At 51.1% G+C, this 11,462-nt stretch overlaps 2 protein-coding genes across 2 annotated transcripts; one reads left to right on the top strand and one right to left on the bottom strand.

Annotated features, from left to right (window-relative positions):
- Window positions 1-463: 463 nt before the first annotated feature.
- Window positions 464-5,996, top strand: CUNH6orf226 (chromosome unknown C6orf226 homolog). Its single transcript, XM_040729650.1, has 3 exons — window positions 464-481; window positions 2,409-2,879; window positions 5,709-5,996. The coding sequence occupies exons 1-2, from the start codon at window positions 464-466 to the stop codon at window positions 2,847-2,849; spliced, it is 459 nt and encodes a 152-aa protein (XP_040585584.1). The 3' UTR covers window positions 2,850-2,879; window positions 5,709-5,996.
- Rpl7l1 (ribosomal protein L7 like 1) lies at window positions 5,257-11,462 on the bottom strand. Its single transcript, XM_005072368.4, has 7 exons — window positions 10,911-11,462; window positions 10,169-10,277; window positions 8,681-8,841; window positions 7,943-8,080; window positions 7,033-7,142; window positions 6,669-6,887; window positions 5,257-5,800 (listed from the first exon to the last, which is right to left on the bottom strand). The coding sequence occupies exons 1-6, from the start codon at window positions 10,922-10,924 to the stop codon at window positions 6,679-6,681; spliced, it is 741 nt and encodes a 246-aa protein (XP_005072425.1). The 5' UTR covers window positions 10,925-11,462; the 3' UTR covers window positions 5,257-5,800; window positions 6,669-6,678.

The following is an 11,462-nucleotide window of genomic DNA, read 5'->3' as shown; positions in this document are numbered from 1 at the left end:
ACATGGAGATGCCTTCTGTTTATAGTAATAGAAATCCCTGTTTATGCTGTGAGAGAATATCGCAGACTGGGTAATTTATAAGGAAAACAAATTGTGATGAGGATACACCTCAGTGATAGAATGCTTGCCCAGAATGAGCAAGGCCAGGGTTTGACCCTCAGTTCCAAAACGAAAAAGAAAAGTTATTGCCACAGTTCTACAATATGGGAAGTCTAAGGGCGAGCATTGCATAAAGCAGGGTGTGCACAAGGGGCTAGAGACAGAGCTCAGCTGGCGAAGTGCTTGGCAAATGCCAAGTCTTGTGTTTGGTTCCCAGAACCACACAAAACTGGACGTGGTGGTGCACACCGTAATCTCTGCTCTGGGGACATGGAGGCAGATAGCCACAAGTTCCAAGCTGGGGCTGAGAGATGTCAGCAGTTAGATCACCTGCCATGCATGTGTGAGGGTCCAATTGGGAGCCATGTTCCAGGAGGGTGTGGTGAGCCGCCTGCAGTTCTACCCTTTGAAGGCAGAGACAGGGTAATATGATTTTAAAAAAAGCAGCACGAGAAAGGTGCCAAGCAACATTGAGTTCAAGAGGAAGGGTTTTTATTAGGGGAAGGGTTCCTAAAAAGAGGAAGGGGGGGAGAGAAACAGAGAGGATAGGGGAGGGATGGAGGGAGGGGAGAGAGGGAGGGAGGGAAGAAGGGAGAGAGAAATAGAGAGGATGAGGAGAGAGAGACAGAGACAGAGAGGGAGGGAGGGAGGGAGGGAGGGAGAGGGAAAGATAGGAGGATGGGAGGTAGGAGGGCCCCTTTAAAAGGGAACAATGTAGTGAATATGCTCTTAGTGGCTACAGCTGAAGGTAGACCCTGTCAGGCCTGCAAGGACAGGCCAGTACAGATGCCTGACTACTACCTGGCTGGTTTTGTGTGTCAACTTGACATAAGCTAGAGTCATCAGAGGAAATGCCTCCATGAGATTCAGATGGAAGGCGTTGTCTCATTTAGTGCTCCATGGGGGAGGGCCCAGGTGGGTGGTGCCATCTCTGGGCCGGTAGCCCTGGGTTCTGTAGGAAAGCAGGCTGAGCAATTCAGGGAAAAGGAGCCAGTAAGCAGTGTCCTCTGCATCAGCTCCAGCCTCTGGGATCCTGCTCTGCTTGAGTTCCTGTCCTGACTTCCTTCAGTGATGAACAGCAATGCTGAAGTGTAAGCTGAAGAAACCCTTTCTTCCACAACTTGAGTTTCAGTAATGGTGTTTCGCTGAAACAATAGAAACCCCAAGACATGGGATCCCCAGAGTAAACTGGCTAAAGAGACTAACTATATCAGCAAATTCTGGGTTTGAGTGAGAGGCCCTACACCATTAAAGTGGAAGAATAATCTAGAATAATCCTGACATCCACCTTCCCATGTAAACACATTGTGTGTCTTCACACCACACACCCACACAAACAAAAAAATCAAGCCGGGCGCTGGTGGCGCACGCCTTTAATCCCAGCACTCGGGAGGCAGAGGCAGGCGGATCTCTGTGAGTTCGAGACCAGCCTGGTCTACAGAGTGAGTTCCAGGACAGCCTCCAAAACCACAGAGAAACCCTGTCTCGAAAAACCAAAAGAAAAAAAAAAGCAAGACTATATTGTGAGTTCAAGGCCAACCTTGGCCACACAAATCTTGGGCAGGTGATAAAGTCGCACGGTCCTCCCTGCTGAGCCATCTCACCCACTTTTTTTTCCCCTAGTGAGTTTCATAGGGTTGCTTGCTGTGAGGGGTAAACATGTGACCTTTTAAAATTACTCCAACTACGCGTTACTTATTGGTTTCTGGGTGTACCTGATCAGTCTATTATTTATTTACCTCTTTCAGAATGTGCCCAGAATGGCTCCATGATCCCACCATACAGCAATACAGGCATGGGCGGCCTGAAATTATCAGGCTAGCTTTGATAATTTCAGAAACCTGAACATCGGAGCCAGGATGTGTAGCTCAGCAGACACTGTGGGAGATGGTGAGAGCCCTTGTCTCAAAACCAAAACAGGCAACAAACACCCAAACGCCAGCAGAAACAAACAACAACAAACAAACAAAACCCTGGAATTTGATCCTTAGTACCGCAATTAACAAAAGAAACGTGAAGAGAATGCGCGCTCGGGAGAAGCAGACAGAATCGCAGCCTGGAACAGAGCGAGGCACGGTCTCAAAAACAGACTCAGCAAGGCCTGCGGCAGCCTGCGCGCGCGCAGAAGCCAAGTGTGTTTTCGCAGTCTCGCTTCAACACACTTGTCCCAATGGGCACAAACTTCAGTTTTTGACTCGTTCTTTTTTTTTTTTAATTCCTTCTAAGCACATCCCATTTTGTGGGACGAGAGCCGGGGCGTTGACCGCGCCTGCAGTTTTGGCAGAACAGCTCGGGTTCTGGAGATCTAGCCTGGGCTAGACCACTTGGTACGGTTTGAGGCCTCCCCTCTTCTTTCCGAGAAGGTGGTTGCTCCCACACCGCCCGGAAGTGCTTGTGGTCGGGTCCCGGGAGCGGACTGGTGGCGGGACATGGAGCTGCGAGATCGTGTGAGCAGTCCGAGTGGAGCATCCGCTGGGCCGGCTGCGGCCTCGGTGACCCTGGCGCAGCTCCTGCAGCTGGTCCAGAAGGGCCAGGAGCTCCCGGGTCTAGAGAAACGTCACATCACAGTGACCCACGGCGAACCCACGGCGTCGCTGCTCCCCCGGAGGCCCAAGCCCTGGGAGGACGCAGGCTCGGCCGCCTCATCCCGCACCACCGCCCCAGACGCGCGCACGCAGTCCCCGACCGTCGAGGAGCCAGCCCGGAGCCGGCCAGCAGCCCAGCTCGGCGGAGGCCCAGCGGGTTCCTGAGCTCGAGGGTTTTTGCAGCTGTGATCCGGAGTGAGTGACTGGGTCCAGCATGAACCTGAGGGGCTGGACAGCTGCCACCTTTACTCATCTTTCTGTATCTGCTCAGACCTGTCTCAACCAGACCCAATCCTCCCGGGAGACAAAAATGTTGCCCAAGAATTTCGGGGTTGGACGCTGAATTTCAACTTCATACCGTGTTGTAACCTGTCTGTGTAAGTGAAACAGGTCTATTTTACCACTCGCAGCGTTTCATTTGCCGCATTAACGGGGCATGACTTCCTGGGCCACCTTCTCCCGATGATACTGATAAAGTGAACAGGAGAGCCAAGTCATTACTAATTTTGCAGTCATTTGGGTTTGACAGAACTCGGTTCTGGAATGATGCAAGTGAAACCCGTATTTTATCTATTTGATTTCCGGAACAGGGTTTCTCTGCGTAGCTCTGGCCAACCAGGAACTCACTCCGTAGACCAGGCTGGCCTCTGTAAACTCCCCATTTTTTTTTGAAGTTGAATGACAACAGCCCTAGAAATGCTGGCTCTTGGAACCTGCTCCTCCCACCACGTAGGTCCCAGGATCAAGCTCTTGGCCTGGCAGCGGTTGCCTTACCTACTGAGTCACCCCAAGGCTGGAACAGGACTTAAGACACCTGGAGCTGTCAGCTGCCACGTGGGTGCTGAGGCTCACAGCGCCACCGCGCCCCACCCCAGCCCCCTCAACACTGTTGTCAGTCGGTGGGGCTGGCTGAAAAGGCCTTGGCCACTGAGCTAGGCTTGGGCTCCCTGCAACTGGGTCTCTCTACATAGCCCTGACTGGCCTTGAACTCAGTATCTGCCAGCCTCGGCCTCCTGCGTGCTGGGGTTAAAGGAGTGAGCTGGGCTTCCAAAGTCTGTCAAACAGGCCCAGTAGCTCACTGCATCTCCCCTTACTTTCTAAAACTAAAACCCAAATGGAGCGTGTTAGCAGTCATGAAGCCCACCCATATAGTCTAGTGGCTTCCCAGCAGCATAGTCCCACTAATTTTTTTTTTTTTGGAGGCATGTAACCCTGGCTGACCAACTTGGTGTATAAACCAAGGCAGCCCTGAACTCAGGGAGACCCAGCTACTTGGCGAGCACCATCACACAGTGTGAACACAACTTAAGTGACCATCTGTTAAGGAACTTGGTTCTTTTACAGAGGACCTGGGCTTTCCGGTACCTGCAGGCCTTCACTTTGCCCGTGTAACTCCAGCTCCAGGGAACCACTTCCTTCTGGCTGCTTTGGATTGCACTCACACACCACAGATCTTATATGCCGCACTTTGCAGACCAGAAAGTGGGGCCATGCTCCCCTCCCTCAGGTCACAGGGTCTCACACTGCATACTCTTCCCTCATTCAGCACAATACCCATGAGCGTTCCTCCATGCCTGCAAAGCCATTTTGGCCACTTAATGCTCTTGACAGCAGTGACATTGACCTCTGGCAGATTCTGGAACCCACTCACCTTGTAACCTGCATGTTCTGAGGCACTGTTAATTTTTATTTTTTTTTCTTGAGACAGGGTCTTATTAGTTCTGTCTGACCTCTATAGACCAGGCTGGCCTTGAACTCATAGAAATCTACCTCCTGAGCACATGTGTTCCCAGTGCTGGCCCTGACTCATATTCAAGGGAAACAATAGTTAAGAATGTGGACCCCTGGTGTGAGTTTACAGCAAGGCTGATAGGAGAATTTCTAAGGCCATCCTGAAACCCAGGGGGAAATTTAGTGGGCATTTCCCGGGTATATTTTTGTTTCAAAGCAGTTTCTCTGTGTGTGGCCTTGGGTGTTCTAAAACTCTGCAGAGCAGGGTGGCCTTGAACTCAGGAGTACCGCTGCCTCTGCCTCCAAACACTGGGCCCAGTTTATCTCTAACTTTTACTTATTTTTGAGACAGGGTTTAACAACCCTGGTTGACCCACTGAGATCTGCCATCCTTTGCCTCCCTTATCACTGAGCAGGAAACAACCAAGACTAAACCTTGTCTCCTCTGGTACAGAATGTCCTCACATAAGCAGTACGGGTGTCAAGAGGGTGTGCGTCACCACCACAGAGTGACAATCACAGTGGAGTGCATGTATGAGTGTGTGTCTCTTCTAGTGCAGACAGCCCCGTCTTAAACTGCGGGTCAGAGTACAAAGGCCACCACACTGACTCAGGGCAGGCAAGCCTGACCAAAGCTGACAGACGCTGCAACATGGTCCCCTAGCACAAAACCAAGCTTTTGTCACCTTCCTGACTGCATCTCATGTCTGAGGAACGGGCCCCCAGGCTGGGGTGCACACACCACCTGTAATCTCAGCTCTTAGGAAGACTGCTATAGAGTTAAGACCAGTCAGGGTTACCCAGTGACATGCTGTTCTAAACAAACAAAAGTCACCTGCGATGACAAATATAAGACACTTTTCAAGCCGGGCGTTGGTGGCGCACGCCTTTAATCCCAGCACTTGGGAGGCAGAGTCAGGTGGATCTCTGTGAGTTCGAGGCCAGCCTGGTCTTCAAGAGCGAGTTCCAGGACCCTGTCTCGAAAAACCACAAAAAAAAAAAAAAAAAAAAAAAGACACTTTTCTTCCAGGTTCAAGTATCCCCCTGGGTCAGGTCCATTGCTTTAGTCCTGGAAGGGGTGGGAGGGATGTTTGGATTACTTGCCCATCCAACATTAGACACCAAGATACTATATAGGACAAAGCAGGGCAACTCTTTCCTCCATGGTCTGCATTGGTTTTGGAGGCAGGGGCAGCCACTGTAGAGAATGAAGTCCTTTTCCATGGAACTGGGCTGTGCTGAGGTTTGCAATGCTCACACCCTACTGTCGTCTCTCCGGCCTCTTCCTTCCAGGTGCTGAAGGCAGAAAACAATCTTCTCTGAAGATACTTGATAATTTTAAATAACAGAAAGCACTCTTCCAGTGCACTGTGCCTGTGGAGATCCTAAGGAAGAACACAACTGTGTCAACACAAGCGATCCACCACACAGCAACACAAAGTACCTCAGGGCAAGAAGCAGGAAACTCGTCTGCAAATGCTTTTTTCCTCTTTGAGACAGGGTTTCTATGCGTAGCTTCTGGAGCCTGCCTGGAACTCACTCTGAAGACCAGACTGGGATTAAAAGAGTGCACTACCACCACCTGGCTTCAAATTCTTTCTAAAATTAGTTTTGATGTGATTTCTTCTCCACTGCAGGCTAAATGTCCACGGCAACACAGAAATTTTCTTCTAGCTTGTAACCTAACATTCACAGCCTCATGTCCTGACCCTGCTGCTGGTCCAATTTTTGAGACAGGGTTTCTGTGTAGCTCTGGCTGTCTTAGCTCTGTAGACCAGGCTGGTCTCGAATTCACGGAGATCCACCTCCTTCTGCCTCCCCAGTGCTTGGATTAAAGGTATGCACAACTACTACCTGGCTCGTTCCTATCTTAGCCCAACTCTCAAGTATTGGCACACACAGGAGGAACTTGCCTTACAGGGATGCTAGGGACCAAGAACTTGCACCCACAGCTATTCCTGGCCCACTAACTATACCTGCAGCTCACAGGGGACTTTTAATTGACAAGCATGATGGGCCATCAAAGTCAGACCAGGGGTTGACAGGATGGCTCAGCAAGAAAGGCTTTTTTGCCACCAGGACAAAGTACTCAACTTTGGTCCTTGGAACCAATACAGGGGGGAGAAAACCAACCTCCACCCCACGCTGTCCCTGACCTCCACATACCCCAGGAGAGAGAGGGAGAGGGAGAGAGAGAGAGGGAGGGAGGGAGGGAGAGAAGGAGGGAGGGCGAACAGCCCACAGCAGTCTCACCTGGCCCCCTCTAGTTCAGCTGGCGGATGAGCTGATTGATGCGTTCGCCCCGGTAGCCAGGAGAGCCCATCTCCTTGCGGAACCCCACCCTATTCTTGGTGGCATGACGGGCCACAGAGAGGTGGAAAGGGCACAGGAACGAAGAGATCTTCTGGAAATGCTCCCCCGGAAAGGCAATTTCATGGATGAGGTCTTCCAGGCAAATGACACCAAATCTCCCTGAGAAACACAGGTGCAGATTCCTTTGCTCACCATTATCCAGCAAGCACTCCCACGACAAAGCTGGGACTGTAAGGCCCCGGATCCCAAATCACAGCTACCAACACCCCACTTTCTACCCCAAGTGACCCCCAGCAGCACTCACCCAGGTGCTCCTCAATCACTGTGTTGTCTGTCAGAGGGACAGTCTTATTGTTAATCTTGGCTTGGCCACGTTTCAAGATGAGCTCCCGGACAGACTTCAGATTTGGAAATCTGCGAAAGGCATAATACAATGCCTTGCGTTACCCTGGGAAGAGGAAAAGCCCCACCCCACAACCACTGGATTGGGGAGCCACAACTGATGAGGACGATGAGGAACAGGAGAGACTACCAGGCACTGAGGCTCACGCCTGCAATTCCAGTACCTGAGGCTGAGGCTGGAGGACCCTGGACTGCACAGTGACTTTGAAGTGAGCTTGGGTTGCCCAGCAACACTAAAACTAAAAATACTCAAACTAAAAGCAAACCCTTCCACTAGCCAACTGAAAATCCCTGAGTGGGCCTGAAGTATAATTAGAAATTCAGATTTTTTTTTTGAGACCAGGTCTTAATCTTGTAGCCTACACTGGCCTCAAACTTGTAGTAATCCTCCTACCTTAGCCTTTGGTGCAAAGGGATTATAGGCCTCAGGCACCACGTTCTAGTTTTGTTTTGTTCCAGGTTGACCTGGAATCCACACAAACTCCCTGGCCTTAGGCGTCCAAATGCTGGGATTATAGATGTGGGCCACCACCCAACAAAGACCACTACTGTCATCCAAACACTGTCATCATTTTGGTTTCAGGTGTTACTGTCATTCATTTTACATAGTTTCAACCTACAAATGAGGAAGCCCAACATGATCTGCTAGGACCATTCCCAGCGCCACTGCTCTTCCTCACACCCCAAGGGTCTTTATTTCTGGTGACTGGCCACAGCAAGATGCCCAATACAACGTGAATCTTGGAAAACAGGCCCCTGTGTGTCTTAAGCACTCCAAGCAGAAGGCAATTCACATGGAAAGCTGTACTCACCCCCAGGTCACATATGGCTCCACTGTGCGCAGCATCTTCACACTTTGAGGGGTGACAAGGACAAAGACACCACTGAACAATTTCTTCAGGCGAAGTTTTGCTATGGTCTTCTGTACCAATAAACTCACTCCTTCTGTCCTGAAAAGAACAGCTGTCAGCATCTGACTCCAGTCTACGACAGTCTGTCTGTTTGGCAAGCAATTCAGAGATGTATGACTGTTGCTGGCTACACAGAGTTCACCTTAGAGTTCATTGTAGTGGAAGGCAGCTTGAAAACTGATCATTTTCCCATTATGTGGAGCAATCCCTGGATGCTAGAGACACAGTCTAAACGACGGATTGGGGGGTGAGAGGGCAGGCTAGGATTATGTATGTCTACTCGAGGAAGCTGAATCACTTCAGTGGGTGGGTGGAAAAGCAAGGAACATGTTCAGACTTCTCTGACTACTGCCTACAGGCTAGAGTGGAGACCGACTTCACAAGCAGGGAAATTCAACCAGGAAAGATTATGGGCAGTGGCAGAAGACCTAGGAGGGCAGAGCTCATACACATTTAAACTGCAGCTCTTACATCAGGAGGAGCACGGCTGTTTTTGATGGGCACTGCTTCCTGTGTCCTGTATCGCCAGGATATGCCCCTGAACAACACTGAAGGCCCCCACATGGACTGACCTTACTTCACCTATCTCCCTACAGACATCTAGACATGGACCAACAGTTCCCATCTCGGGGACTCTACCTCTCTATGCGCACAACGAAGGCCAAGGAGTGTTTATCAGGCACTTCCAATGCACGAGGCTTCACTTGTAGTCGCCGGACCCGCACATCGTCACGCCGCTGCCGCCAGGAATCACGTACAAATGATTCCAGTCGCTTAAACCTGAATTCTTTTGATTTCCTCTAAGACAGAAAACAGACATCTCCATCTCTTCCACAATCAAGTCAAGAGCCAAGGGTAAAGATTCAGGCACTACGATGGCCTGCCCCTGTCACCTGGCAGAATGCACTCAGGCAGTGCCCTGGTCAGCCCAGGGTTCCGTGAATACATAGCCTGCACGAAGGTGCAAAGGACCCCTTTAAGAGACCCCGCCCACTTACGCTCTTTCTCTGGTCCCCTCTCTCCCTTGTCTCTCTCTCTCCTCCCCCTCTTAATAAACTCGGTCTCCAGAGTGCTGGGACTAAATTGCCAACTCTGGTACACTAGTGTAACTCCAGCATTCTGGAGGGCTGAGGCAGGAGCATGGCGAGTTGAAGGTCAGCTTGGGCTGTATAATGAGAACCTGTCTCAAATCAAAGTATGCAGCCATTTTTAATTTTTGTTTGCAATGATGTGTGTTTGGATTGTGCAGTTTATACAGTTTTTTTTTTTTTTTTTTTGGTTTTTCGAGACAGGGTTTCTCTGTGGCTTTGGAGGCTGTCCTGGAACTAGCTCTTGTAGACCAGGCTGGCCTAGAACTCAGAGATCCGCCTGCCTCTGCCTCCCGAGTGCTGGGATTAAAGGCGTGTGCCACCAACGCCCGGCTTGTTTATACAGTTTTTGAGGACAAAAGCTTCTTGTATTTAATGGTGCCTAATATGGTGTTGTGTTTCATAAACACTTGTACTAGTTTTACCAACATATAAGCTAATTCACCACGAGCTTTTCTTCATAATGTCCCTCATGTTTCCTTATGTGGTGGTGGAAGTGTTGACTTCTCTTCTTTTGGAGGGGGGCAGGCTGACCTCAAACTCACAGAGCTCCACCTGCCTCTGCTAGACTCCCAGCTCTGGGATTGAAGGCCAGGGGAAAGCACTTCTTCTTGGTGTCCTTTTGCTTAAGTTAGCTGACATTCGATAGCGATGGAACACGGATCAGGAGAAAATTAACCATGGAGTTTTTCTGTGAGAAAAATGCTGGAATATCATTTAAGGGAAAAACCGAAGACTTTATGAATTCAAATTAACTAAAGACCAAATTTAGCAGAAGAAAATTTGTTTATCTCTGCCTGGCTTGAAAAATCCACGTGACCAGGCTGGCCTCAAAGTAACAGATTTCCAACAGCATTTTTCTCACAGAAAGATGTTGGGTAGATCTTTGCTAAATTGAGACCTGTACTACACCGTTTAGGGGGACAAGCGGGGTGGGGGGTATTATCTGATGATAACACTCTAGTTCAACATACGCTCCATAAAACTCATCCACGGCAACCCCCAATATCCCGTGCCCACCCCCACACACCAGAATTACCTCCCTCTTTGCCAAAAGTGCCTGCTTTGCTTGGGTGGCTTTGAGAGCCTGGTAAGCCTTCCTCTTTTTCAGGAGATTTTCTGGAACCAAAGGGATCTTTTTCCTTTCCCTGGTAAAGGAAAACTGACATCAAGGAAAACTGCGAAACGCACATTCAATGGCTTTCCAAGCCAAGGCAGGATCCTGGTTTTCCGGGCACAGGTCAGTCGTTGGGAGATTTCCCCGGAAACCTATGGTTCTGATCCGCCTCCACCATAGACCCGCACAGCTCACGGGTCCCCGAAAGCCTTAGGTGCCTGGGTTTGCAGACACTAACGGCGAGGAAATTCTCGCAGTCCGGGAGGGTTTGGGGCAGTTAGAGCCACCAAGGAGAATGATTCAGGCCGAGCCAGGGCGGGACAGCGGGGAGACTTGAAAGCGGGAGACTTGCTTGGGGTAGGAGGGACAAGGGAGAATGTTAGAGAGTAACGATCACAGCACTCCACACGTATGTAGGAACCCGCGGAAAACACGTTTACGACAGCCACGCTGCGAACCCGCCTCGGGCACCCTCCCGCCGCTCTCCCGCCCGAACCTGGTGGCGGCGCCCGCTAGCCCAGCCCCCACCGCTACAGAGCAACGCGAGCCTCGTCTCTCCTCCCACAACGCACAGGCATCCCGCTGTCCCGCCACAGCGTAAACAGCAAGGATGGCGGCGGATACGCAGAGCCCCGAGCGACAGTTCCAAGGACCCAAAACTCACCCTTCCTCCGCCATCGTTCCGGTGCGCAGCTTCTGCACATGCGCAGTCTCACCTGCGGACAAGAGAGGGCCGCTCTATATCTTCTTGACCATAGAGACGCCGCTCTCGCTCACTCTGGAGGACCCGGGCGGCCTGCGACGCCTGAGCGACTGTGAACTTCCGAGAAATGGTCTTGCTGGCCTGAACTCCCAGCTTCCTTCGCACCCGTTTCAAGCTTTCGAGAGTGGATGACAGCCATTAAGTTCCAGCCCTTTTCAGTTAGGCTGCCGTCTCCAACCGGGCCGCTTCCCACAATGCACCTGCACTTCCGGCACGGACTGGGCGAGCAGAGCGCCGGCGCCTGTTTTGTTTACGCGGAGGCTGGAGAGAAGCCGCCGGGCTCGCATTCGGGGTTTTCGGGAATAAACGGTGTGTCCGGCTCCGTGATCCCTTGATCCTTTGTGTGCCTCGGCTTCCTCGTCACGCCTTGAGGATGTGGGTTTCCCTAGAGGGCTCTGCGAGATTTACAGTGGTAGCGCGGTGACCGTGGGCAGTAGCACCGGTGTGACTGCC

Source organism: Mesocricetus auratus, unplaced genomic scaffold (genome assembly GCF_017639785.1).
Source record: "Mesocricetus auratus isolate SY011 unplaced genomic scaffold, BCM_Maur_2.0 Super-Scaffold_100021, whole genome shotgun sequence".
In the NCBI taxonomy this organism is placed as follows: domain Eukaryota; kingdom Metazoa; phylum Chordata; class Mammalia; order Rodentia; family Cricetidae; genus Mesocricetus; species Mesocricetus auratus.
Note: the sequence above shows the minus strand (reverse complement) of the source record. Positions and strands in the feature narration are given on the sequence as shown.